The 24,806-nt window shown below is 37.1% G+C and overlaps 1 protein-coding gene across 2 annotated transcripts in view; it reads right to left on the bottom strand.

Moving 5' to 3' along the window:
• Positions 1 to 2,879: 2,879 nt before the first annotated feature.
• Positions 2,880 to 24,806, bottom strand: part of LOC139690965 (uncharacterized) — a 32,041-nt gene continuing 10,114 nt past the window's right edge. The window contains exon 2 of one of the 2 annotated variants that reach the window (XR_011701542.1): positions 2,880 to 3,018. Coding sequence is in view for 1 of the 2 variants with exons in the window: in XM_071588637.1 (XP_071444738.1) it covers positions 18,823 to 22,257 (3,435 nt within the window). In the remaining variant the exon portion in view is untranslated. Of the gene's footprint in view, positions 3,019 to 12,600; positions 23,129 to 24,806 lie in introns of those variants that run through there. The other variant, XM_071588637.1, reaches the window with a different exon arrangement.

The raw sequence follows: 24,806 nt of genomic DNA, 5'->3' as shown, positions 1-24,806 counted from the left end.
GTTTAGGATTACTTCAAAAGCTATTTCTTCCAAGTCTTAATGTTTAATATCTTTGTGGATTTCCCAAAGAAAACGTGAACGGTTGGGAGTCGCACCAAATCTTAATTCGTAAGCAGCAAAATTTTCTCGCTTTATCCTTAGCCAACTTAAAATTTAGGCCTACAGCGTGTACTCGGGTATGATATGATAGTTTTAAAAGAACATTTTCTATTTATATAGGCACTAAAGTACGCTTTCGCTAGCTGTCAGCCTCCGCGACTGAATGTGAGAGTTTATTCCCCAAATCATTGGTCACCCGATGCTATTCTTCGAACGACATCCGAAAATGGCATTGGAAGTTGTTCCGTAACAGCACCCAGCGTTATTAATCGGCATCAAGAGAAGAGTGAAGTTAATCTCAAACGAACGACGTCACTAGTTATGGCCCTTTGACAAAAGAAATACGTTTTCTTTTAACCAATTGGGTGGGGGGGGGGGGCGCATGAACTTGAGTAACAGTAACCGCGGATTTATGTTTCACGCCCTGAGTTCTCATTTTCGCAATTGATGCGACGTGGCAAGCACTAGTTGCTGACATTAAATAAAAGAAGGTCAAGAAGCTATGTGTTTCGTATACTTGCTTGGTGTTTATTTTATGAATCTGAGAAGTAACCACTCATGTCACAGAAAATTAGTTAAATTAATACAACTTTACAATCTACTAAACGAATTAAAAAAACACAACTTGACACTTGACAATATACTAGACCCTTCATTCTATATACTTTCTCCCTCCTGTCATTTGATCCAACATGCCTATCCTTGTCCTACCCCTTTCTCATTTGCTCAACATTCTCTTCTCTATCACAGTCTCCAACATTCCACCACTTATCAAAATGCTCTTATGTTCATTTTTCCTGCCTCCTTTGGATACCTACCCACAATCCTCTGTCCTCCCTGCCTAGTAATTGTCCACTTGTTTTCTTTTCGGTCCATTTCACCTTTCCCACCCTCATCCAAACAACCAGATGACCTCCAGATATATCTAAGTACCACAGTCAATATCTTTCCCCTTGCTACACTACAAATTAATGCTGACGTCAATAACATAGCAAGCATGCAAAACTTTTTTAGCCTTAATTCACAAAAAACGCAAGCTATACTGATTGGGTATTCTAAACTGCTAAAATCTATTGTTGTATTTCAATCACTTAATTAATTTTTTATATTAAGTTTTTATAAATCTTGGTCTGCTTATACATATATGATAACTTCTCATGGCCTTAACAAGTTTTTGAAACTTGCAGAACTGTCAATCAATCCCTCCAATCCCTTAGGAAATATCAGTATGTTATGCCCATTACATTAAAAAAGCAGATTTTTATCAACATTCAGCAGATTTTATCAAGATTTTTAAACGAGCTGTCGATAAAACTTCAATATCATTTAACTAGTGCATTTACTGTTTGAAAATTGCAGATCACATCACAGAATATTTTAACAAAATAAGCTGGCTATTTCTGAAATCTTGCAGGAAACTCCACATGCTGTCCTTACTCTATCAAATACTAAATTATTAAACCCCTCGGCATTTTACCAATGATTTCAATAGCCTTGATAGAATACATAAATTAAATATCATAGATAATCATAAACTTGTCATCCCTCATCACAGAAAAACTACATGCAACCAAACATTTGCAGTTACAGCATGTCATCATTAGAATGAGCTATCATCCATTATTACTAATGCAGCACTTCTCCTATCATTCACACGCTCACTTCATCAATCACTAATTTCCCATCAAACCAACCAGTGGAAATAGAGCTGAAAACAAACTTCGAGATCCTTCCTTTTTGTTTGCAAGAATATCATACACTATATTGGTATTTTTAAATATAACCTGGAATAGTGTTTTACAATTATTGTTTGCATGTATTGCTTTGTGCATGTATTGTATGTGTGTATGTTGTATATATTGTGTTATAGTTGTTAATTAAACGAGGCATTGTGTTGCCATATGTTAGTCCTAGGATATTGCACGCATTAATTTTATTGTTATTATTTATGCTGTTTTATTGTTGTGTCTTTATATGTAATTTGTGAAATTTATCTGCAAGTTTAATCTTGCAAATATGTGACGGGGGGGGGGGGGGAAGTTTAGAGACTCCATAGTCCCAATCTCACCCCAAAATAAAGACCACTATCTATCTATCTATGCTCATGCCCATGTATTATTCATTAGGATGATAAACCATCTACAAATACATGAAAAGAATGATTCATGACAACACAAAACATTCATGTAGCACAAAATTCCCCAGAGAAACTTTTCTTTCAGTCAGTTCTAAACAAAGGAAAGGAATTCTGAAGAGAGTGGATGAAAAGAATTCATGCCTTGTGCCACAGAAAGAGAAATGCATCACCACAATGCAGGAATGCTTATATTTATACCATAGCCAAAAAATACTATCCTTGGTAAGGAGTGAATCAATTCATTAAGTTACAAATTTTATAACCTTTCAAAATGCCAATCATTGACAGACCATTCATGGCTGTTTTCATGCAATTGCTGGTGCTTCAAAAGAATTGGTTGTCACAGGAAATGAAAAAAATTGAGGAGATGGAAGCTCATAATAAAGCAATCTCTGCCAGTCATGCTAAGTTATAAAAAAACGATGGCAGAAATACTTCTATGACAAAAACATATCGCCTCTACCTTAGTGGAAAAAATGTATTGATTTATTCTGGTGAAAAATTAGAGGTAATCATTGAAGTTTTGGTTATAAATCAATAATGGAATTGAATATGACTAATTTTTAAGCAAATAATAACTTCCCTTCATTTTGGCAAGAGGTGAATTCATGATTAAATTTTATTTACATATGTAGTGTGAACAAATTATTTTCATCTTGATTTGGGTGAAATATCTTTCGATTATTCCTCTTGGATATCTTCTTATAAGTGCCAATGGTTGTTCTCTATTTTGTTCATGCTCATGAGGCTAGTCTGGAAGTACAGGTTCTGGAAGGTCCATTCTGAAATGTAAAACAAAATCGATTTTCAATGAAATGAATTACTAGGGGGTAATCATTCATCAAAATATTAGCTTTGGTGAAAATATTTCAAAAATAAATAACAAATTAAATGACATCCTCTGTCAAGTTCACTACATTACTAGTTTTGTTAGTTTGAATATAATCAAAATAGTGTATTTTGCACTGGCTAAGAGTATTTTAAGATATGGTGTAACCGTCTGGGTATCCACTGGTTCTCCAAAAATCAATATACTAAAAAAATAACAGCAAAAAATCCTAGAGAAAATGTCTGAAACTAGGTCAAAAAATATAAATAATCTAAATGGAAGAAATATCTTTCAAAAATTAGGAATTCTGCCAATAGACAGGCTGTATAGTTATGCCATCATAATAGGAAACTAATTTTATGAAAAGTATAAAATACCTGATATAAATAAAAAGGAATTATCATTAAGGGACAATATTATGTATGTCACAAAAAACTTTCATACAAATCAAGGTAGAAGAAAATTGGAGGTTACCGTACCTCTAATTTTCAATGAAATACCTAAAGATTTAAGAATATTACTGTCTGTAAATGCTTTGAAAGGGAGAATAAAAGACTGGCTATCATACAGAATGGACTATGGCTTAGAACAAAATGTGACATAATACATGTAGCTTTACAATTACATAAACTTTAAGCTCTCATTTTTGTTTATGTGGCACCTGCTGTCAAGCTAGAACTGACTCACTCAGCAGGACCAGAATGAACATTCCACATTGTATACATTTTTAATGTATACTACTAATCTATATTGTGAAGATTTTATCACTATGGCATATGATAAAGATTGTGTGTAATTGTACATTGTATTGATTGTCTTAATTCGTTGTATATCATGCATGATGAAGATTATACTACAATTGTAAATTATACATAAATAGCAATAAATTAATAGCTATATGCAAAAAAGAAGTGAGCCATTTGACTATTCTAAAAAAATGTCCTTTCCACTACTCTTCTAGTGTGGCAATGGAGTGTAGTGATGTTCAGGGACTCCCTCTGGTGCATGGTATGGTGGGGTTCAAAGTCATGGCTCCAATCCAGAGCCTGAATCTCTTGAGAGGCAATGAGAAATTTTTTGTAAAGCAAGGCTGGTAGCTAAGTTGTTATACTTGTAAATACTGTCCAAAAAATCTCAAGATAAAACTGCTCATTAAGTATGCTTTTAATTCACCTAGCAAATAAAATTTGCTGCCTTCTTCACATGCCACCATCAATGCCCTTTTGGTGTCAGGCCAATTCCAGATGAATTGGTCATGGACTGAGCTAAAATATGCATGTGTATTTGCTGTACGTATATGCACAGGCATTCATTATTTTCATTCAGTAATCACAAATCTCAAAGAAATAACAACCTAAACATTACTTTTATAGTAGTTCACCTATCACAATTTCTAAAACCAAATTAAAAAATTACCATTTACGCATTCAGAGAATGATCCTTTATGGTTGAAAAAATTTGCCTCTTCTGGCCAAGGCCTTAAGATAGCAATGTGGGTTCTTTCAATAGTCCCAATCATACCAGGAAACCCAGCATATGATTAAAACTTAAAGAATATGAGTTTATGAATTTTTTTTCATTTCTGAACTGTTTCAAAAATGCAAGCAATTTATCCGCAATTTAATTGGAACTGGCATATTATTTTCCGGGTCACAAGGCATTAGAATGATTATTGGGCTCATTTACTTACATGTGTAGTTTGTAGATACATGTGTAGTTTGTAGATACATGTGTGTTACGGCATGTATCTGTATAGTCATGGACTAAAAATGAGACCCAAGTCTGGATTCACTAAATGGTCATACGATGGCTTGTTTAATGACGCGTGCACATTTCTGGAGGGGCACGCAATTGCATTGTTAGCTGTTGGTCTTGGAGGTAGCAGTACGTACACTCAGCACTCAAGCTTTTGACGAGGAGGAAAGCGGTTTACTGCAGGACTCCTATTCGCTCCAGTGCAAAGCCCTGCGAAGATACGCAAAATGCGCACTTTCAGAATTCAAATGGGCTACCAATTCCCTCCACCTCCTTTTCCATCGTCCTAATTTGATTTCACTCTCTCTTGTGTGAAGTCTCCCACTCAATAAACCCCCCTGGCCTTCCCTCCAAAGTCCCTCCCTTACTTGCCGACGGGCATTTGGTCTCGCCAGTTCCCTTTGAGACCGGGGATGAGCCAGCTAATGGAAGTGGACGGACTCATTGCTATCCCGGAGTTTGTGAAACCCAAGAGGGCATATCGTTGAGGTACTCGGGAGAAGACTAAGCGGTCGAAATCACGGGTGAAATCATTATATCATTGGTGAGTGGCGGTTTCATTCAAGTGCAAAGATACAGTGGTAGATTAGGCTTCTTCATAAAAGTGTTGAGGGTATAAATTTACTAATTGTCTGGTTTTGATTATCTAGATCTCAGGGCTAGTAGTGTCTCGATCCCTAAGATGAAAGTGCTTTGTGGAGAGCACAGCTACCCCTTGGCGCCTTACATTTGGAGTGGACTACTGCTGACGTCAGGTTTCTCTCCACCCTTCCTCCTTTCTCATCCACCCCTAATGGCGCTAATGACCTTGGCTTTCAGCCACCTCCCCTAAAATTACAAATATTGGCAATCTTCGGCAATACTGAGGTTGCCATCACGGCTTCGGTAGCGTCCAATTCTTGTGTGCACACTAATTGAAATTTCGATTTGCAAAGTCCAATTCTTCATCATTGTAGATGCTCCATGATTCATTATCTGATTACCTTCTGGTCTCCCCCCTTGTTTGGCATGTGTTTCAAAATGGGGAGGGACCGCAGATTCGTGTGTTAAGTGGATAAAAATTAAACCTGAATTTTGTAGTTCATTCCTTTGTAAGCGACGGTGGCACCCTAATTAGTATCGCACTCACCATCCAAGCACAGAGGCTGTGCGCTAAAATCTAGCGTCGAGTTCGCAAGCGACTGGAATGTACATATTTCCCAGGAACCCTTATAAGGAAAACAAAGCAGCCGTCTCGGCACGTGGGAACTCTGTGAAACCAGCCACCAATTGCTTAATTTTGTCAGCCTTAGAAAATACTATCTTGAAATGGCTTTCTCTAAACCTCACCTAGTAACAAGCTGAATTTTATGAGACACTCACTAATCAACAGGGTAATAATTGGGGCCTATTTCTTTTCTTGTGCCACTTTGTGATTTCCCAGCTAGATCTGGAACCCGAAAAATCCCACAGCATGGATGAAGGGCAGAGGGTCTCAAGAGGCATCACTCGGAATCAAATCCAGGCCCCTAGGGCAGTAAACCAACACGCTACCCATTGGACTACCACACCTCCTGCTTAGTTTGTGTGTAATATATTTTAAAATGAGTTAAGGTGAACCTAATTAACAATGATTTCAGCAAAATCAGAATTGGTTTTAATTCCTCACCTTAATTTAACAAAAGTATTTTTACCATTCATATATGTTATTTCAAGAACTTGATCAATTTCCCCAGGAGATAAATAACTCATTATGAAAGCTAATGAAAATTTAAATTACTCTAAATAATGTGAAAGTGTCATGCTAAAGTTGGTCTTGTCATTCTTTCATCTTTTCTTTGTACTGAATAATTATTTCAATTAGAATCACCTTTTGCGAGATGGATTTATTTTTGCCTAGTTCCTTCTTTAAAAATGTATTTTGACAAAATTTCAATAGTAAAATAAATTAAATCACTAGAGGTTACTCAACTACGTAAATTTTTAACATTTTCATTTTGGGTGAAACTATCAAAGTCTCAGCATACTTACATGTATATACTAGTTTTGCTAAAAGACACAGGTCCTTGCATTAAATCATGCAATATCGCAAAAGGATATTGATTTCAATCTTGGCAAGAAATAATTATACGTACATTTAATACCAAGGTGTGCATGTTTAATAAACTGGTGCAGGGAATATTAATGTAAATCATGTGTTCTAAACCGTACACTTTGATGCAGTACACTATTTGGTTCCTGCATAAATCTCTAGATGTATTAAAACTCATGTATCATTCTACTTTTTTCTCCAGGAGAATCATATGGAATAGTGTTCTGGGGATCATCTGTATGCATGTTGTAAAGAGTAATCTTCAATCATACAGGCCCTTATTCAAAAAATGTAACTTTTCTTACCATTCCTTCAATGTAATATATATTTGCCATATCCGTCTTTACCATAAATACATAGTATTCATATTTCATGTTAATAGTAATATTCTCTCATTTTCTACTAGAAATCATTACATCCACATAAGTTATCATAAATCAGCAATATGGGTTGGTAATGGGTGCAATAATTTAGAGCACAATAGCAATCTCATTGAAAATGAGTGATAAATTATATGGTGTCAAATTGAAACTCAGGAAATTCCTTCTGATGAAGTGTTAGTTTTTCATTGACTCAATATTTTTAAATAATAAATAATTGTAATAGTTGTCTTTGCATTTCCAAATTCTCCATCCATGTTGTTTGTCTTTTGGCGGCAACAGTTTTGCTGGCCATACTGCCTGCGTTTTCAGGTCGAAGGTATTTTTCAAAGCTTTCTGGTCCAAGACCAAGAAATACTATATCAACATGGATTATGGATATCTATTAGACAGTGCTTGGAAAAAGACAATCCAATCAGAATGCAGTACTCGACCACCAGCTCTATATAAAGAGGACAAGAAAGCCTTGTACATGATATGTATGGTCTATGGACAGTAAAAATATTATTTGATCACTCATTCCTTTGGTTAATGCATGTGAAATTTCTTTGTTTCGTTCTTTTCCTGTTTTTGAGGTAATATGTGGTTTCACCGAATGGTTAAAAAATTTCTCCCATGGATGATGTCCTTCTTCAGTGATGGAGACATTCTGGTCTTGATGTTTACTAGTGGTTTTCCTCCTGTGATGTCCATTAGGTCACTGCTGTCAAAGCAGTAATGTTTACTGGGTGCCAGGTTTTCCACCACAACTTTCACACCAATTTTAAATTTCATACAAAGTATCAACTCTTTCCCTTCATTCTGCCTTTTAATCTAAAATGCCTTTTAATTTACTCATAAGCATTTGTTTCTTAAATTATTGGACAGTGGTGTAAAATGACCTTAGCTGTTGATGCACCCTTAATGCATAAAACTTACTTCCTTCTACCTCAAATACCCAGCATTCTCCCTTCTATCACACACATTAATTTTTTATGTCCAGGCAATATGCCCTGCAATAATTCCCATTTTCTTCAAATTATTCCCAAAAAATTTCTCCCCCTCCACAACCTTGCTGCAAACTTGTTTTCATTTCATTCCCATTTGATTTTTCTCCCATCTCCATACCATGTCATAAGTGTCCAATATATGCTTATTCACTGGCATTAGCAACTGTTTTAATGATGATATAACTACACAATTTGTTAAAATAAGTGTTACTTTCCTCTGTTAATAGACATAAAGCAAGACAGATGTTACAATTGATAACTTGGGACAGTTTCCTTGTTCACCCTCACTGTTTTCCTACCTCTCCTGCCTTGGAATTACCCAACACACTCCTCCACTTACATTCTGTTCTTATTCTCACATCCCAATCTTTCTCATTCCTTGGTTCATATTTGGTCACCTTTTTAGGATATATAGCTCACATGGCCAGGTGAGGAGGTTGGAAGGGGAGGCTAAGCAGAGCTCCTTTAGAAAAAATATCTGAATCCGTCAACAAGTCTGTAAAAACATGTTGTGAACTTTATTATTTGTCCAGGTGATTTTCCATTATATAAAAATATTTGATACAATAAAATATGTGTTGTTCCATTTTCCATTGTTCTTTATCTCCCTTTTCTTGAAAGAAAGAGATTCCATTATTATTTTAACTTAATCTTATTATTTCCACATTCATATGACAATATTTAAATATATTCTGAAATATTTGAAGCATGGATGCTTTTGAAAAATTCATGTGATCAACATACAAAAACAAATTAATGCATTTTAGATTCACATTTCTGACATGGTATTTATGATAGTTGATCTGAAGTTATTCATTTCAGCAATCCATTCTCAACCATTTTATCACAGACGTATTCACTTAAAGGTGTTCTACCCATTAGTTTTAGACATTAAAAAGTTTGAATCAAGTGGAGTAGCAATTGCAATTGTTGATCAAATAATTTCCATTAACTTGCCATTGATGAATTGCATCTGTTTCGCTAAAATATCGTTTGTTTGAAATTCATTTCCATTTTAATTAAAGCTTAATAGCTCTCATATTTCAATGTTGTTACATGCATTGATTTCAAGTGCAGGTTTGCATTTTTTTATTTTTCAAGGGGAGCCAATCTTTAAATCTTGTACCAGTAAATACTTCTTTTGGCAAGTATTAAAAGTATTAAACATGCAAGTATTAAAAGTATAATATAATAAAAAAGACCTTTCTGATTAGCAATGGGGTGCTGTAAATTGTTATAGAGGGGAGAATTTGAAGTGAGGAAGGGGTAGAAATAGTAGAGACATATTAAAGAGAATGGAATAAGGAGGCATGAATAAATAGAAGGGGGGTGTATTGTAGTGTTGGATGTTGGGTTGTTTAGTTAGGTGAAGCAAGGAATTTGTCGCTGCACTGTTTGGTGGCTGGTTTTTATCATAAACCTACCTTTGCCGGCAGATTAATATGATAATAATTATTATTAGGCATATGTTAAAGAACATGGTGTAGCAATCAAATTAAAATAAGATTCCTAGGAATTTAAAGTAAAAAGATTGTAATCGAGTAGTAGGTTTGATTTGCATGGAATCTGACTTCAAAACAAGGATTATGAAGCAGGTAACTGTGGATCAAAACTTTACGAGCAGTAATTTAATTATTATTTAATTATTATTATTTTAATTATTATTATTTTATTATTATATAATTATTGGACCAGATTTACCTGCTAATTACAGACTAAATAATATCTTCTACCAACCGAAGGATTTTCATTGTAATTCAATGGGAATTATTTTGGGAACTTGTTTGCCAAAATAAAAAAATGTGACTCAAAGGAGGAATGGATAATGCTAGATTACTTCAAAATTCAATTAATGCTCTTCATATTTCATTGCACCTCTCCATTCAAATTCAGTTATCAAGTTTGAAGATTGAGAATTTGGACCTTGAGAAACTACAGTGGGAAAAAGAGGAGAGTAAAAGCCTTTGGAAGGATTTGAGGACATTAACCTTTATACCGTGAAACTGTTCATTGGAAGAAACATTTGAAATAAAGGTCAAATAAAAGTAAGCCATCCACATTTGAGTGAGTGATTTAGCCTCTTTGGGTTTCATGGGTCTTGAAGGACCATTTAGAACAGCCACTCAATAATATTCTGCACTATGTTTACTTTATTGTAATAAGCTCATTGGTGTTTGTTAACTGTTTTTCTGGCTTGAATAATTAAACATATACTTCAATTTAATTGGCTGAAATTAATATTCTCAACCACAGGCACCTACCTACCTTTCTGTTCATTTGGTCTATTTATTGCAGCTGGTTTCTGGTAGTTAAAAAATGAATGGCTGCTTGTTAAATATTTAAATCATTTCATAACACCACATATAGATATAAAAAGTCTTTATTTACATGCTTCATATTGAAGATTGGATTACATCAAATTGGGATAGATCTATTAATTATTAAAAAAAAGAATAATCAAGCCATGTCATGAAAAACCACTAAATACATGGATTCCAGGCACCACCTGGATACAAACCACAAAAAATCACAGTAATCAACCCAAAGGTCTGTTTGGTTAGTGATGGTAGAGTTCACTCAATACTAAGCCCATTGGGGCGTTAAATTCACACATCAGGGTAGGGGGGTCAGTGCCTTTCCTCGGTTATGGTTTCCAAGGAAGCTCTGGTACCCAAAACGCACAGCTTAGGTGAAGCTAAGGGTGCCTTAGAGGCATGCCTTCGGATCAAATTCGGGCCCTCCACAGTCAGCAGTCCAGCACTACTCCTTGACTGCCACGTCTCCCGATGATAGTATGTTCATTTGATTTCTTCTTCTACCATCATAGCAGGGTGAATTTTTGACACAAATGTTGGAACTAATTAGTTTATAAGCTGACTCCAACTCAGTTTCTGTAAATAATACCTTTTATAATGATTAAAAACGGAATTTAGCAGAACAAATGTGCATAATTGAAAACACTATTTCATTCAAAATTCTTCATAGAAAGTTATGAACCGATCGATCACATGTGCAATTTTCCAGTTAATTTTCAGTTTCAGCGGGGAAACCAGAGCTGGCTCAGGGAATGGAACTAGCCCTTATTATCCTGCTGTGTGAATTTCAAACATGGTGCAAATAATATTTATCAATGTAAGTACATCTCTCTTATCAAACTAGCCTTCAAGTAGAATTGCATTATTTTGATTTCAGATCAATGAGGCAGTTTCTCACACAGAAAGTAGAAACTATAGAGTCTGACAGGAAAGAACTAGTTTGCAACCCCCTCTAGGTCCACCCATCTTCATTTCAATTCACTATTGTCCGTTATCTTTTTCTAATATAAATTTGAGAATCTCTCCTTGTTCGTACTTGGGACCAATTGGATTGGACATGGCACTAAGATTAACAGATGAAGCTTAGCATTGCCATTCATCAGTTTGCTAAAATCTACCATTTCAATGACATTTACATCCATCTGGAGGTATAACATGAGGAATCAACCCAAGGTTTACATGAAATAATCCGTGATATCCCTTGGCAGAAGCTCTTGTCACTGAACAATAGGGAATGTCTCACCATACGAGGTCTGATCAAAAAGTATAGCAATATTTGAATTTCTGTGGGTTATGTATATTTGAATTTTGCTTGTCTTCAATTTTTGCCTGCTCCAAAAAATTGATCGAAGAATCTTTCAAATTTCAAAATATCAAATTATGTGTGAAAAACAAAATTAAGTGCGTGGATGCAAACAGAATGTTGACTGTGGCATATGGAGAAGCTACCTTGGACCAAAGCAATGTTTATCGGTGGTACAAAATGTTCTCAGAGGGCCAAGAAGATTATGCCTGAATCTTGGTTAATCTCATGTTCTAGCTGGCCCCTGTATTTTTACTCAAAATTTCCACTTTTTACATAACTCTTGTGTAAGTAGTGTTTCGTGTTTATTCAATATTTATGAGTTCATTCCAGTGAAGTAATTTTAATTATAACTTATGATCTTTCATGAAATGCATGTTGCCAACATGGATGAAAAAAATTTAATTGAGCATTTTCAACAAAAGGATATCAAGTTATAAATACACATTATATAATTGGATTTATTTAATCAATAGTGAGACCCACTCCCTTCAAAAATTCACCACCATTACCATGAATTCTGCCCGCATGGGACGGCTACAATTACTTGCTTTTACCGCTGTTATACTGCAACAATCAGGATTCAGAAGCAGCAGTAGGACAAGTTATAACCATGACATCACTATTACAAAACTACAACAGCAATGAATTTTAAAATCAGAACTTATTGAAGTATAACTCTGATCGCAAATAATTTTTTTAATTACTACAAATACCCTCTTACCCATTTACGAGTAGGTCAATCCTTTATTTTTTCATTGAAAAGTTTATTTAATGGCCTACCTAGTGGAAATTTACAAGTATTCAACGGAACAAGGTTGTCCAGAGAAATTATCTTCAAGATTCCCAATAAGGATATTGGAAATCTTAAGTCAAAACTTTCCTCTGTCAAAGAGACATCATGAAAATATATGTATCATGATCATATTCCTTGCAGTAATCCAATTGATGTGACACCAAACAGCACCAATCCACTGCCTATCACCAATGTTCTCTGTGGTAATGAAGGACTTAGAGAAGACAGGAAATGCAATAGAAAGGAGAAATGGAAGAAATGGAGAAAAATAACCAATGATAGAGAAGGTGCCCTACCAACTACATCCTATTTGGTCCCTCCAAAGTCCCATGACAAGTCTTCCACCTTCCTTTCTGCCATCTCTATTTAGCCTTATACCAAAATAACTTTCCTCATCATGCCCCAAAATGAAAACCATTGGATTAATAATTGAGGTGGTTTAGTTCTTATATGATATCTATTCCTTCCATCTCTCTTGGATATTTTCTGATTCAACTACTATCTTACCCAACTTATCTCTAACTGATAGCACAGATCTTCCCATCTTACTTCCCGGTAGTAATTTAACCTTGCTGTATAGCACACCAATTTCACCCTTCTTCTGCAAACTTTCCATATCCTTGCACTGCGTCTTCCATCATGCTTCTTTTGCTTTATTTGTTGCCTGTCTCAATTTATTATTTAACTCTTTGTACTTTCTTCTACCTAGTTCTGTGTTTACATTCTTCCATTTTCTTCAATCATCTATCTTTGTAATCATCTCATTTGTGATCCATGGTTTCCTTGTCCTTTTCCCATTGTTCCTAGAGTTTCATTTGAGGCTTTCGATATCTCTTTTTTTGATATATTTCCATTTTTCCTTGATAATACTCAGCTCTTTATCCTCATCCATTGTTTTCACCACAGCCTGCTGATTCTCCTTCCTTATCAATCCATTCAATGCTTCTACATTCCATTTCCTAACCCGCTGCCCCTGCCTTATCTTTTTGAAATGGACGCTGGACTTCTTATCAACCAAATTGTGTTCAGAGTCCACATCCGCTCCCGGGAAGCTGATAAAAATAGCCGGGAGGGAAAAGAGGGTGGAGAGTTAAGACTGGGAAAACTGAGCATGAATCAGTATAATTTTATTCACAACTTGAACGAGTCCACTATAGTAAAACTGTGGGTATATTTGAGAAGAAAGGAGAAAAAGTAACTTCAATAACTTATGAGAAATGTATTAGCCGATGGTTAATAATATGCTTTCTTCACAAAATACAGTTATGCTCTTGGTTAAAATACCCTGGAGAAATGAGATTAAACGAACGACTATCGCATCAAAAATCAAGACATACAGGCATACAATGCGTACATTACATGACTACCAATTGAAATATTCAGTACATGCACTTACACTAACAAACTATATACCCTGAAAACGGAATTGAACCCACGGATGTAAATGACACTTATAGAGTTAAGTTCCCCAAAAACAGTAAAAGAATAGTCTTCCATTCAAAATATTGGATCTTTGGAGCCCCAAAACCTAAAAGCTAAATTTTCCCTTGTGGCTTAGTGTTCAAAAAAGAGAAATTAATAACTATCAATAGTATTTCCGAAATCCAGAAGAGAGCTAATATATATTCATGACCTGGAAATGTAATAACTGCATGCATTTTCAACAAAAATGATATCTGGCAAATTCTATACAGAAATCCTCGGCCATTTTCAACATATGGACGTTTCACAAAATATTCTGAATATTTTTCCTTAAAACCTTTGATTAAGTCTCATCCCTTAGCGCTGTGAATATTTACTTTGAGATTCCTTTTATTCAAAGTTCCACGGCTTCAAGTGCCTTCAAAGATACATGCATGAAACTGAAAATGGCTCCAAAACTGTTGAAATGGTACTTAAGGTAAGTAAAAATCAATGTATAGTAATTCACATTTACCTGAAAAAGGCAGCAAGAATTTCACCTGACAGTTGTAGATTCACAAAGACCCATATATAAAACTGTACTCTAATGTTTGGAAACATTTCATACGCTAAACAGTTTTCAGATTTTGATACTGAAATAGGGAAGGTTACCAGAATTTGATACTTAATATAAAGGTATAACAGATTTTGACATTAAAAATATAGGATTTTTAAAACCAAAATATTACTTCATTTGAAATTTTGTCAAGATATGAGTGTTGTTTCATCAAGGCAATGCACCCGCTCACAAAGCCGTTATTGCAATGTCCAAAATTCATGAATTAAAATTTGAATTGCTACCTTATGCACCCTATTTGCCAGATTTAGCCCCTTGGATTACTTTCTGTTCGCAAACTTGAAAAAATGGCTCAGTGGTCAAAGATTTTCCAACCGTGAAGAAGTGACGTTGGCAGTAAATGGCTATTTTGAGGAGCAAGACAGTTCTTATTATAATAAAGGTTATCACACTTATTGAACATCGCTGGTAAACATGTATATAGCTGAAAGGAGGTCATGTAGAAAAATATATATACTTTTTTCCCCAAAAGTTTTGTGTTTTCTTTGTTAGGCTGGGTACTTCTGGGACCACCCTCATCACACAATCAAATTTTTTCTATGAATAATAAGCAACCGTAATCTTCAAGATGTGAGAAAAAAGCCACCGTTGGATGCTTATGTATTCTATAATTTCATTGTGTTGAGTATGTAATGTTACGCAGAAATATCCGTTCTGTACAATGGGACTGAATTGAAAGTTATAAAATCCAAAAATGTATACTGAACTTTCAAGATATTATAATTTCTATTTACTCTCTGGCCAGGTTGTTAAATGAGATGAGGTTTATTTTGGATTCCCTCAGAGGTCAAAGTATTTAATAGTGACTGAAAACATCAGACGCTTGGTTTTGGGAGACACACACACTTTCAAGAATACTGAAATCCCTCCTTTGCTGTTGGTTTAGTTACTTGTTCATAAACACTTTCACTTATTTCTTCTTTCAAGATATTTCAGATGAATATGTATAAATGTTTATTCATGCCACTGAGTATATACCATCAGATGCCAACCCAAGGAAGGAAAGTTAATAGTACCTTCTCCCTAGACATTGACCCTTCAATCTGGTTTGATTCCTGGGCCCTCCAAAGTCTCTCTGGGCACCTGCAGCTCCACCCTATGTGATTTTTTGGGTACCAGATCGTCCTGGACAATCATTAGCAGCACAGTGAAAGGAACTGGCCCACCATGTGATGTGAATACGATGTATGAATTTCACACACCGTATACGGCTTAGCACTGAGTGAACTCCATCATTCCGTACCAAACTGACCTTGGAGTTGATTGTTGTATATTTATCATACATGTATACTCATCTTTTGGGGACAAAAGTTGAAAAATCTATCAGGATTGTAAGAATATTTGGATGAAGAAAAACAGAAGGGGAAAACAAGCTTATGTTTGGATTGAAATAATGGCAAAACAAAAGTTGAGTTCACACAATGAGAGAAAGAGCCAAATACACAGGTACCCCTACAACAGAATGCCTTTTGCTGTAGTTAACTCTTATTTTTGCTACCCTAATATATAACCTTCCATAGATGGATTGAAACAGTCAATTTTTCTGCAAAAAAGATCACCAACATTTTATTTAACATTTTGATTATATTTTTAGTTGTTACCATTCAACATAATTAAATAGTAAACAATGTTTATTATATTAGGAAATTTCATAATGTACAATACACATTGCAGTATCAAGTACAAATAGTAATTTTTATTCCACTCTACTCCAACCGAAAATAAAGACGTTTAACATCATAAAACTTAACAATATTTTGCATTCATAAATTTAATTTTCATGTCACAAACATTCATAAACACATTGGCACAGAAATTGATACAAAATTGCAAAAAAATTTGTAATTACTATGAAGTGTTTTTCACAACCTGTTGCGGGGCTGCATGGTGGCGCAGAAGTATCGACTGTGTTTCCGGTAGATCTAGACTAAATGGTTATATGACAAATGGTGTTTGTAAGGGTACACGCCTTACTATCGTATCTTCGTCTAACATAACATGAGTCAAAGTTCGGGAAATTCAGAGCTGGATGTTACTGTCGAAGATCGTTCGTTGGGTGAGCCAATAGGGTCTGAGAAACTATTAAAAAAAGTAAGGGAAAATATTTTCTATAAACATTGCACATTGCAAGAAACTGCGGGAGATTGCGTGATAGTAAATTTTTAACGGGACCATCCGCTAAATGTGCATTACAACGCAACAATTATAGATTGCAAAAATCATTTCCTTGATCGGCATTCGATCCCACATTTCTGGATGTCTGGGCGAGTCCTTAAACTACTTAGGCTACCAAGGCATCCTCTTTCATGGCAAGATTGTGAGGGATTGAAAGAAACAGGATATTGGACAAAATACCGTGCACATAAAGTCACAGTCATTCAAATATACAAACATCAAATGCACAAGGTGTGATCAAAAAAGACAAGACTGATTTTATAACTAGTTTATTTCGACGGATACAGCTTAATCGAACTTGTCGCCCTCAAAGTACATGCCTTGACTGACGACACACCTTTGCCAACGTTTCTTCCAGCTCTCGAACCCTGCCTGTTAAGCCGCCTATGGGATCCTTTTCAGGTCCTCCGTACAATGAGTTTTAATGTCCATGATAGAGTCGAATTGGCGCCCTTTCAAGGTTGATTTTAAAGTCTGATGGAGGCGCGTCTGGAGCGTAGGGTGACTGCGGGATCACGGAAGTTCCGATTCTGGCGAAAAACTGTCACGATCAGCGCCGTGTGAGCCGGCGATTTATCGTGGCGGAAACGCCATGCATTGTTTCTCCAAATGTCCGGCCTCTTTCGGATCACTGCTGCCCTCAGCCTCTTCATGACCTTAAAGTAGAAATCTTTGTTGGCGGTTTTACCTTGAGGGACGTATTTGTAATGTACCAGCCCTGGCCAATCGAAGAAATACACCAGCATGATCTTCACATTGGACTGGGACATGTGAGCTTCCTTTGGTCGCGGAGGATAAGGACCTTTCCACTGAGAAGACTGGGCCTTTGTCTCAACATCATAACCGTAAACCCAGGTTTCGTCACATGTTACGATGGTTTTAAGAAACTCTGGGTCGGCATTGGCTCGATCCAGGTGTTACTGACGAATATCCATACGTCTCGAATTTTGTCTCTGTTTATCAGTCAGCACTTGCGGGACGAATTTTGATGAGAGGCACGTCATGCCCAAAATGTGTGTCAAAATTGTCTGACAGGATCCAAAACTAATGTTCACCTCCTCGGCTATCTCCCTAATAGTTAATCAGCGATTTTCCCGCGCCAAATCATTCACTAAATGGACATTGTTGGGGTCTGTTGAAGTGGAAGGCCGCCCCGCTCGCGAAACTTCATCTGTCGAGGTTCTGCCCGATTTAAAACGACTCTACCACTCAAAACACTGACTCATTGCTTCATTAACAAAGGCTTGCTGAATCATTCCAAATATCTCAGTAGCACTTTTGCCAAGTTCGAAACAAAATTTCACGCACGCACGCTGTTCCTCTAGCTCGCTCATTTCTGCCGTTGCACACGGCGACGAACAGTTTAAGACACGTACCGCTGCTGCTGTGTAACGACGCGACGTAAAAAAACGCAATACCTCTCCTTTTAGTCGCCACATGTGTCGCTAGATGGCGCACGGTGTCTCGTTTCGATCCGTTAAACATTTTGCGCAGAATGAAATCAGTCCGGTCCATTTTTGATCACACCTTGTAAACATGCCATTAAATATCCAGCACAAATTAGGAAGATAAAGGAACCCGAGGACCGCTTTTCTAGATGCCTTCACACCACTCTACATTCTCTACTAAGTGGATAGAAGTCTCAAGGCATCTACAAATTTTCCAGACTCGTGAATTTTGATATTTCCTTTTTATCTACTATCATGAAATTAATAGTATTTTTGCAAGGAAATTTGAGAACCATATCTAAAAGACAGTTGTAGGCATACAATATATACTAGACAGTTTTAAAGATTCCCTGGAGGCGGTGAAAATGTTTCGATGGCGCCGCAATTTCTCGAGATAATGTTTTATTAGTTCGCCAAAATAAGACCTGGTTGGTTTTGAGCAATCATAAAAAATAATGCATCTCATCCTCAGTTGAATACGAAATCTTCATTCATCCGAAACCTTTCGTTTACGACTATTAATTTTGTAATGTCCCCACGCAAGAGTTTCTATTCCGCCTTCATCGATGAACCTCTTGTCATCATCATGACTCAAGGCCAGTTTATTAATCTCCATAGTGTGTAGTTGATGATCCTTGGATTTTATAAGCCGCATCTTGCGATAGGCAGGAGCTTTTTCTTCAAGGCAGGCCCTGTAATCTTCGAAAGTCAAAGATTTATCTATCGTGCTCTTTTTCACACCTTTTGCCCTCTTCCCTTCGTTTGCCCCTTGAATTCGATATGAATACAGTTTGCTCCTGAGCCCCACGAAATGCGTCATTGGCTTACCTTCACATTCATCTTTCATTTTTCCTACTACTTTCTCATTCTGCTGAGTGAAGCAAGGATGACAATGCGGGTAATTTGAGGTATCATATAGAGAGAGTTTTTTTTTCATATCAGCGTAGAAGTCTTTGGTTTTAACTTCAATTATGTAGCTATCTGTATCCATGTATAGAAGCGATACCTTGCCATCGTATTCAGCCTTTAGTTGGTCGTAGTAAAAGTCATACATAAAAACTTTTGCAACGTCCAAAACAGTCTGACCAATGTAAATCGGTTTGTACATTTTTATGGCCTTTTGCCTGAGGTGGACCCCCGCCAGATTTTCTCCATAGATGGTACGGTCGAGGAAATGGGGACCAGCGACTAATTTATCCAAACGCTTAGGATTGGACACCAGTTCCAATTTCATCCTATTCCTCATGTTTTCTATCGTTTTCCCAAAAACAGCGTTGCACATAAGCTTATAAAAATCTCGTTCTGATTCATCCGTTGCTAATTTTCTCCTTTGGGAATTGAGATCAATGTAAGATTTCATCCAACAGGATTGATCGAATTCCAATACCCTATGGACGTATTTCATTTTCAAACCCTTGACGAGTGCTTGTTTGAGATTACGATAATGCAGAACATATCGCTTTTTATTATCGAGGGTATTCAATAATTTCACATGTTTACCATTTGGCGGTGTCTTCTTTTCCGGGCAAAGGGGGAGTTCAGAATGCGAGTCGTGTAGTTCCTGGGGATACTCTAGATCAACCTCCAAAATATAACCTTTAGGAGAGTCGTCAGGGATATTCATCACGTCTTTATACTCGGACCATTGAAATCCTCCTCTCGGGAGAGGGGAGCTTAAAGCCCAGCCATATAGGTTGTTTGCATCAAGATACATGATATAAGTCGACTCTTTGGTATGATCATAATGTTCAAGAGATTTATTGTTGGCCTCGCAGTAGCGCTTCACGCATTGACTCATCCCACCCCTTATTCCCCTCTCCATCATAAGAATCATATCAATATCCGTCATTAGTTCCAAGGTCACTCCAGTATGCTTAAGCATAGCATCGAAAGCCAAACCGGGAGTAGTAAAATACCAAGCAGGGTCTAGCTTATAGGCCGTCATGCAAATTTCCCTGAAGTTTTGAAAGACGTCAGCCAAGAGGAGAACGTCCGTTTTCAAATAATGATCACAGTAATTTCCCAAAGTCCTGCATCCTAACTTCGTCCAAACACTCTGAGCAAAAGCGTAATCACTGTCACTGACAGTTTCGCCAGTCAGCGAACTGAAAAAGGTTTCTTTAGGTGGTAGGAAAGGTTCATTGAGTTTACTCAAAGAGTCTACGTATTCATACGGAAAAACGCCCTTTCGAGTAACGAGATCCAAATTTTCACTGAAAAAACGAGAAGTGTGCAAAAATTTCTCGCGAGGAAGTGCACTTACTAGTTTGCTCAGTGGTGCTCCCAAGAACCTGAAACTGTCAAGAAATCGGTAAGAAAAATTAGCGTTGACGTGCTTCGAGACGCTAATGTAACGTTCTTCAGTATTTGGAATACATTTGGTTTCTTGATCATCGTACCCGAGGTAAGGCACAATCAAGTGCGCGTCGTAGTTCGAAAGGTTGTGTATAAACACTGGAAGAAAATTGGGAGCTTGAAAATTGGCGTTGCAAGACTTGTGAGCTGCACCCCTGAACTTTCCGGACACATGATCATGATCTCTTACAGGTACCGAATCTAAATCTTTGCCACATATGTGACAGGTTCTCGCCGTTTCAAAGTTCGATATGTCCTCCTGCGTCATTGTAATCGGCGTTTTATTATTATATATTCCCTGGACGTACAAAGATGTTTCCCGTAATTTTTGCAAGAACACCTGAACGGCCTCTGGTCCCCTGTAGAGTTCAGGTTCAAACATATTGCCACTAGAAGACACAAGCAGCATACAAAACGATATGACTTCGTGCTTCTGGCATGCCTTTGTATTCGAGTGATTGTCCAAAGGCTCCACCTTCGTTAGCATGCATTCAAAATCGGCGTAAACCACAAAAGGAACTCGTGTGGTATTGGAGAAGTTAGTAAATTGCAACCACTTGTCATCATCTGTGGGGAGTATGATTTCGGAAGGGAAATTAAGAATGCAATCTTTATGATGTTCATTTAGTTTCTCGTTCAAACTGAAATGAGAAAAGCACCGTTTGCACACGTACACGCCATGCTTGTGCTTCGAATACTGCGATCCAACTAATTTATTGAAATTTTTGATCCAGCAGTAATGAGTGGTGTTTTCTCCGACGAGGTACAGAAGATCACGATGATCATCCAGTTCCCTGTCTACCACCTTCAACGGGAACACGTTATTTTTCTCGTCTAAGCCAAAAACATTGATAGAAATGTTGTTTTTCTTTTCGAATTTAGGAATATTCTCGAGCTCTACAGGGTACTCGACGCAATTCCAATCGTAACCACTACAACATTGCTCAGTGAGGTATTTTGCCACTCGCTGTGGATTCTGCTCAATGTTTTTCGCCCAAATTGCATATTTAAAACAATAATCATCATAATTCCCCACATTTATGACTGAATGTGTTCGTCTAATTTTTTCTGGTAGTTCAAAGTATGAAGACCCCCTCAGCGGAGTATAGCGATTAATTCGCAGCTCCAACCCTAGGATCTCTGTAAAAGTCCATCCAGATCCCTTCCCCTCATGCTCCGACTTTTCCCTTAACAATTTATCTGAAAGCTCCACCACGACATCATCAACATCATCGGTTTGTAACACTCTCACGTTTTTTGTTTTATACCATCTATCTACGAGCTCTTCTTTCTTTGAAAACTTGACTTTAACGAGAAGATTTATTTTTACAGGGCAGATACTTACTTCCTCCTTAATTTTTTGCGTAACCACATTTTGATGGCTTTTCAAAAAACTTGCGAGGTCTGAACGCTTATCGCCACCACTTAGCCAATAAGTTTTGAGTCGTCCTTTGAAAGCTGTCTTCACTTCGATGATGGTAGATGTTTGCAAATCTTCATTTTCATTACATTGGCCTTGCCGGATTGCATGTCGTAGATGCACGTCAGACATTTCATGCCCTGCCATCTAGTTACTATAGTAGTACACAGAGCACGTTTCAAAAAACTGCTCAATCGGTGTGTTAGTTAAAATTATTAAAATGAGATATGTGATAAAATCGTGCGGAAAGACCGAAAACGCGAATATTCAATTTTGTCTATTTACATTGAAATTTAGGTATTTGAGATAATTCTACAGCCAATGTATTAGCCAAAGTATGCAAATGGCGTGAAGAAAAACTGTCTTAGAGCACTTAGATGGATTATGCAAGACTGAATCAAAATGGTAGATGGCGCAATTGAAACATTCCAAATGGCTACGGGGCTATCGGCAAAGTTTTTCAAGCAACTTTGGCAACACGGTTAATCGGAGAAGAAATCGCTGGAAAAAGAGTAGCCAACCTCACAGTGATCTTCGAGCGTCAATGGTTTCCTAGATATCCGAAGGAGATTCTACCGGTCTAGTGTGCGTTCGAACTTTCAAAATGGCGACATGAAACGGTCTAATGTCTCGCCGTTGAGTGACAAAACAATGGTTGATCAAAATAGCGGATGGTGCGAAGGCTTTGCGTTCTCGGCGAAAAGTCCAATTCTTCAAGAAGTCCAATTGATGAGAAGTTGGGTTTGGGAATGAATCGAAAAATCAAAGTGTCTCGATGAAACTACCGATCTGCACTCAGATGTAAAAGTCTAATCAAAATGGCAGAAGGCGCGAAAGCAGCAACCCTGAATATACAACCGATTCCAATCACGGAATTTTCCAGGGTCGATCCTCTGGGATCCAGGGTCGGAGAGGAAATCCGTGAGTAGTAATCGAGCTTCAACTTCGTTCTGTTTTGTGCCACGAGTTGAAGGTCCTCTTCTTCAGTGCATGGATACTCCGTGACCTCGAAGTGTCTCTGGAAAAATGGGTAACTCTCGTTGTAAAAAAAAGCTGTAACTGATGACTCAGTCAGAATATTTGGCCACCAAAAATTACGAAATATTCATCGCTGGCCACCAAAAAACTCAACTTCAAACAGCTCGCAGGGTACATGCCTACCAATGGCATCCGATGCTGCCGCTGCATAAGGAAAGGGTAAGCGTTGGGGAAGGGAAGGCGGTGGAGGGTAAATCTGCGGATGGGTAGGGAGACATCTGATATGGACACCACAAATAAATATAAGTGCATATTTACACACATACATACATACATATATATATATATATATATATATATATATAATACACAGTAACACACAATATAGAAACAAAAAAATAAGAACACTCGCACGTTATTTCTTGATATTTCGACGGAAACACTCCGTCTTCATCTGAAGATATAGCAGTAAACCATTGTGTTACTGTGTATTGTACTATTCGGCACTGCCGTGTTACGTCTACGAAAGCATATATATATATACACATACACGAGGGTCATCCGGAAAGTAGTACCCGTTCGTGAAATAAAGACACAAAAGTAAATATTAACAAACATAAAAAAATTTATTTGAAAGAGGATACTTTAAACTACTTCTCAACATAATCTCCAAGCAAATTAAGGCATTTGTCATAACGTGTGACAAGTTTCTGTATTCCTGCTGCATAGTCCTTCGCCGCCAGCTCATTGAGATACGCGAGGGACCCATCTTGCACAAATTTTTGCATAATGCAGATGGTGTTTAACAATTTCATGAACAATTGTTCGAGAAACATTGGGAAAATGCTCACAGATGTCATCAATTGTGACGCGCCGATCGTTCCTCACGAATTCGTCAACTGAGCTCACCAGTTGGTCTGTAATGACAGACGGTCTCTCCGAACGCTCATCGTCGTGTGTGTTCCCCCTCCCCATGTTGAAGTTGCGACACCACCGCCGAACAGACGACTCGTCCATTACATTGTCTCCATACACCTCCTTTAATTGGCGATGAATATCACATGGGCGAACGTTTCTTGCATTGAGGAATTTAATCACTGCCCTCACTTCACAACTGGCGGCGTTCTCAATTTTTTTAAACATTGTAAACAATCACAGAAACAACACAGGCAATGCTAGCGTCACGCAACTTGGCTCAGAGAAGGCAGACAAGCCACTGAAGCTATCTGACCTCGTCCAGCGGCTACTCGCGTCGTCAGCACTTCATGCGGCACGAACGGGTACTACTTTCCGGATGACCCTCGTATGTATATATATATCTATAATAAATTGAACAGCAACAAACAATATAAAACATAAACATTTCACTCACACGTTATTTCTTGATCATTTCGACGAAATTCTGCCCCGTCTTCATCGGTAGATATAAAAGTAATGTTTAGTTAAGCTTAATTAATGCTTAGTTAAGCATTACTTCTATATCTTCCGATGAAGACGGAGCAGAATTCCGTCGAAATGATCATGAAATAACGTGTGAGTGATCTTTTTATGTGTTTCTATATTGTTTGTTGCTGTCCAATTGGTTATGCAACGCTTCCGTGTTACGTCGACGAAAATTATATATATATATATATATATATATATATATATATATATCTCGATGATAAAGAAACACTTACACGAGCAGTACATTTGGATGGCACAATAGAACACAAATA

This window comes from Hetaerina americana, unplaced genomic scaffold (assembly GCF_022747635.1).
Source record: "Hetaerina americana unplaced genomic scaffold, ioHetAmer1.1.p SCAF_3, whole genome shotgun sequence".
Taxonomy (NCBI): Eukaryota; Metazoa; Arthropoda; class Insecta; order Odonata; family Calopterygidae; genus Hetaerina; species Hetaerina americana.
The sequence above is the reverse complement of the archived record's forward strand: the minus strand, read 5'-3'. Positions and strand labels throughout refer to the sequence as shown.